This window comes from Pundamilia nyererei, unplaced genomic scaffold, assembly GCF_000239375.1.
Source record: "Pundamilia nyererei isolate P.nyererei 1_Seehausen unplaced genomic scaffold, PunNye1.0 scaffold00989, whole genome shotgun sequence".
In the NCBI taxonomy this organism is placed as follows: domain Eukaryota; kingdom Metazoa; phylum Chordata; class Actinopteri; order Cichliformes; family Cichlidae; genus Pundamilia; species Pundamilia nyererei.
The window spans coordinates 40,511-45,824 of record NW_005188390.1 but is presented as its reverse complement, the minus strand read 5'-3'; the positions used below and the strand labels follow the sequence as shown (position 1 = coordinate 45,824).

Genomic DNA, 5,314 nt, shown 5'->3' with positions numbered 1-5,314 from the left:
CCTCATCCCCAGAAAACAGAAGCTAACCCCAGGCAAGGCAGCGTGATGCATCCCGAGACAACAGGACGGGGATATCTGCATAACTGTGTGAGTCAACTGCCTTCAAAAGGTTTATCAATTCACTTGAACCAAAATTACGAACACCCGGTGCTGCAAGAGTTAATAGTCTCATTGGGGCCAAGATATACATTTTATAGTTGCCTGGTATCAATGGTTGTTCATCTGCCTTAATTCATTTATTTATTTATTTAAAGAACCCATAGGTGGGAATGTGAGTTGTCTGTCTCTGCGTGTTAGCCCACAGGCGACCTGTGCAGGGTTTGGTAGCTGGAATAGCAACATACCCAAGGATGAGCAGAAGAGCATGACTGATATGATGAAACTGGGATTTTGTTGCACTTAATTATTGCAAACAACTAAAACTATAACTGAAACTAAGGATTTTCAAAAAAATAAAAACTAAACTAAACTAGCAAACAATTGGTAAAAACTAATTAAAACTGATATAAAATTGAAAATCTGAAGTCAAAACTAAATAAAATTAAAAACTAATGAAAATTGCAAAACTATTAAAACCCTGCCAGTGAGGTTTAGCTACTTCATGTTTTTGTCTCCATGTAGACGGGAGTACGAGCAAAGTCGGGGCCGGAGCAAACCTCGCAGCCGTAGTCCCGACCGGAGTCGGGCCAGGAGTCTTGGAAGGAGCAAGAGCCGTCCCCGTAGCCAGAGTCGCAGTCCGAAACGGAGCCGGGCCAAGAGCCGGGGCCGAAGCCGCAGTCCGGACCGGAGCAGGGCCAAGAGCAGGGCCAAGAGCCAGAGCCGCAGTCCAGACCGGAGCAGAGCCAAGAGTCGGGGCCGCAGCAAGAGTCGCCCCCGGAGCAGGTCTAAATCTAGGTCCAGATCCAGGTCTCGATCCAGAGGAAGGAGTCGAGGACGAAGCTACAGCAAAGGGACGAGCTATGCTCGCAGTAAGAGCCGTCAGAGGAGCCGCAGTCGCAGTGCAAGCAGCAGCTCAAGCAGCCGCAGCAGAAGTGGTGCCACAGATTTGAATAAAGGGTTTAAGGAGCTAGAAATGGCTCGCCGCAGGAAGGAACTTGAGGAGCTGCTCACGTTACCAACAAAGTCCATCCTGAAGAAACGCAGCTCCGAGGACTCGCCATCCGTCAGGGTAAGTTTGCAGACAGTGTTTCAGTCAGTGTTTCGATACATGCTTCTGTTAGCCAAAAAGCAGAGATGACCACGGCGGAGTTCCTCAAAATGACCATCATAGTATTTCTGTTACAGAGCACGGACTCTCCTCAAACTCAGGATGGCTCCATGTCCCGACTGGCCGATCAGCTCCTGCAGGCCGTCAAAGGTGCTGACCCTCGCATGGTGGCGTCCATGCTTGCGGAGCTGCGGTCTGATCCACAGATGGCTCGCCGTGCTGGCCTCGACGCTGAGATCAAAGAAATCCTCAGCCTGCTGGGGATGACAACGCCGGGGCCCAGGACTCAGGAGAAGGTGCTGGACGACATTGACGACGAGGAGAGATTCCTCTATGGCGATTTGGAGGAACCCAAACCACCGCCGGTGCCAGAGCCAGTCTTGACCCACAGTCTAGACTTGTATGGAGACGTAACTGAGGAGGCGCTGTATGGAGACTACCCACAGCAGAAACTGGTCTCTGCTCAGACACACGGATGTACCCTTCAGCCCCCTCACTCCACGGACAGTTATGTGAGCCGGCCCGCCATCAGCCCCGACCACAACACCACAGCCCAGGTGTCGAACCCCGCTCACCCACCGGGGAACGAGCCCCTGGAGGAGAGCGAGCGCCAGGCACTAGAAGAGTACGAGAAGATCCAGGATCTGCTTAAAACCATCGGTCTGGACCTTGGAGTGGCCGAAATTACCAAGATGGCCGCCAGGACCAAAGAGCGTCTCCACGGGAAGAAACCCCCTACAAAGACGCCCACGCGGCGCAGACGGTACTCCTCCGACAGCTCTGATGGCAGCCGGCAGGGCCGTAGGTCACGAAGCCACAGTGGCAGCTCTAGCAGCACCAGCCGGAGCCGGAGCCACGGACGCGGTGCCACTGGCGCCGGCTGGAGCAGCGACGAGGATGACCGCAGGAAGAGCTCAGCTTCGCTCAAATCTCACCAAGACCGTGACATTAAAGAGGAGAAAGGCGAGTGGAGCAACACGGCAGCGCCGCCCTGTCAGACTCCAGAGCCAAGCTGCCACCCCCCTCATCCAGGTGTACCCATCCCCACCTACCCCCCTTCGCAGGTCCCCGCCATGATACACCCCAGCTACCCGCCACCTGTGTACAGTCAGTATGGGAATTACTTGCCCTTCGTACCCCAGCAGTGGCCCCCCACATATCCACCCCCAAACATGAGGATGCCTCCTCCTACACTTGCTGAGGAGTACCCTCCCACACTACCCTACAAACAGGATTATACCCCTGAGCCAGGGGTCAAAGGTCAGTCTCCTTTTAAAGAACTCTTATCACATTTAGTCTGAGCGTGACGATTATTTGCGGGATGTTTTCCTCACCGCTAACCAGGCGGCCCTGCCCCTTCCTCTTGTGGATCCTTGTGTGTAGGTTGCTGTAGTGTTTGTCCTCTCACTTCTCCCCCTGCCACCTCTGCAAAACAGCATGTAGGAGACACAGCTGACTATTGAACAGTTACTGATTTGTCACAGAGACTCTGCATCCTCATTGGTCAACAAGTTGTGATTAAATGTTCATTATCCAATGATTGTCCCCTGCTTAAAAACAATGCAGCTTTAAGAAGCTACTTCCGTTTTTATATACAGTTTGTTTGCTTCAGAGTACTTAGCCATTTTTATTAGCTGTGTTACTTAATAGGTTGAGAAGGCTGAAATGTGCACTACACAAATGTTTGCACATAGAAACGAGTCATTCAGTCATAAACATTCAGGTAGTTTTAAAATGTGTTGTTACTATTTTTACCCGCCTCCATAATCAGTGTAACACATGGTTGGCCACAGTTGAATCCAGTGTACAAAACTGGTGAGCGCTGGAAGAATAAACTGGATTCCTCGACCAGCGAGAGCAGGATGAGCAGCTTGTGGGTCAGTCGGTGTAAATAAATGTGTCTGTCCATCCTCAGGTTTGGTGAAGAGCTCCACCCAACACGCAGAGAAGGGGAGCGCCAAAGCTGCGAGAGTGTCTGAGGAGCAGAACAACGAGAGCCAGAAACAGAAGGTCAGCCTCCATCGCTTCTTCCCATGTCTTTGCATTTACGTCAGAAGGAAGTTTATGCCTCCACATCCTTTGGCTCCACCTGAAAAACTGAGATGTGGATCATTCCGAGAAGGAAAGATGTAGATTTGGGTGGAGCCTCTGACTCAGATTCAGCTGATTGGATGTTCACACCTGTGACTGTGTTGGTTTGTTCAGGTTCTAGAAGAGAGAGAGAAGCTGAAGCAGGAGCGAGAGATCAGGATGAAGAAGAAGGAGTATCTGATGAAGGAGCTGGAGAGACTCAGGAAGCAGCAAGGTGTGTTACTGTGTTACAGGTGATTTATGCTCCGCCCACGCAGCAATCCCAGCCAGCATGTGGTGGGATGTCCTATAAAGCTGGTGTTGGTTTTAAGTTTATTAATGAAGTATAAAATCAGACACTTTTCTCAGCTGAAATGAGACTGGAGATCCTCAGGGATCACCTCTGGGACTTTTTTTTATTAGTTTTTATTCAACATGTGCACAGCTGATCATTTCAGAAACCTGCCACTGTAGAAAGTTTCATTTGGTGTTTGTTGTTTTAGGTGTGACATGAAAACATGGAGCTGCAGGAGACGCCTTCTGATCGATGGAACGTCACTGATGGCGCTTTGACATTTGCCCTGCAATGTTTTTCAGGCGAGCTGCTGAGGAAGAAGCGCCGGGAGAAGGATGGCCACAAGGACCCTCTGCTGCAGGAGATCAGCCACCTGCAGGAGGAGGTCATGGCCCAGATCTCCAACCTCCGCAAGGAGCACGAGGCTGCCGAGAAGAAACGCAGCGAGATCGAGAAAGTGGCACTCATCCTTGGCTTGAACCCGTCGGACCGACCCCGCAGGACCAGCAAACCGCCTGAGGTCCAGAAGGCTGAGCAGCAGACTCCACCACAGAAGAAGAAATGTGAGGCGGAAAGGAGCCCAGAAGGCCAGCCGGCGGCCAGCGGCCCCATGATGAAGGTACACTCACCTGCAGAGGAGGTAACAGGAAGTGATATCGGAGTTAGAAAGCATAGCTAGGGTCAGTTATTGATCAGAGTTTACTCAGACGAGATGTGTCGAGAAGCACCGAGAACATGTTCCTTTATTCACTCAGTGAGGTTCACCTGCAGACCACTTTGTCCTCTAGAGCTGTTATTTTGAATTCAATGCTTTTATTTCGGAAGATTTTACTTTGTGCTTGTAGTTTTGTCTGCCTCATCATCACGTCGGCAGTGAAACTAGTTTCCCTGAACATTAGTTGTTTTAATGGTTTTATATAAAAATTTTAATATAAGAAGTTTAAATGTTTCATGACAAGATTCTGCGATCTTGTCGCGTTAGAGTGGAAATAGATAGCTCAGAGAAATGAAATGTTTTTAAAGCTGTGCTAACAAACAAGAAGTTTATCGGACATGTAAAGGATTTGTATAATCGCTGGGTGGCGCTAAAGCCTCACTACTGTCTCATGTAAATTAGTTTAATCCATTCATCATCATAGAAATGTCTTTGTACTTTTACTACTGTTTGTTTTTGTTACATTGAGAGTGAGAGCGTGTTTTAATGCAGCTGTAGTAACAATAAGACGGTTTGAAAACATTTCTTTGTGGTCGAGTGATGTTGTTTAGAGGACCAGTTCAGCTCAGCAAGCTGTGAAACATAGAAACAGGAAGTCAAAAAAGTATTTCTAGAAAATAAAATATTATTTGAATTCCATAAAGGATTAGCATATGGGCTCAAATTGTGGTCATAAATATTTTGTACTTGTAAATCAGTTTTGTATGTGTAAAAAGATTTGTGTGTGGACTCAAGTTTCAAGTTACAAGTACGAATTTTGACCCTATTTTTCTTCCTTTCAGCTGATTGGTCAATGTCATAAATTTATCTATCCAATCAGAGAACAGATGGGCTTGGGCTGTCGGAGGGTTTTTTTTTTAACTGCAGGTATTTATCTCTCTCTCTCTCTCTCTCTCTCTCTCTCTCTCTCTCTCTCTCTCTCTCTCTCTCTGTCTCTCTGTTGAAAGGATAGAGTTGTGCATTATTACTTTAACACAAAGTCATAGCTGACCCGGGACCATGGCTGTGAGTCACAGTGCGCAGCATA

General features: G+C 48.5%; 1 protein-coding gene across 1 annotated transcript; it reads left to right on the top strand.

Annotated features, from left to right (window-relative positions):
• Positions 1-621: 621 nt before the first annotated feature.
• Positions 622-4,950, top strand: LOC102199831 (zinc finger protein 318; the record flags this gene model as incomplete). The annotated part of the gene is made up of 5 exons (XM_005755120.2): positions 622-1,168; positions 1,285-2,467; positions 3,123-3,217; positions 3,413-3,512; positions 3,875-4,950. Coding segments are annotated over 5 exons (2,302 nt in total), but the record flags the coding sequence as incomplete, so codon positions are not given.
• Between the last annotated feature and the right edge of the window lie 364 nt (positions 4,951-5,314).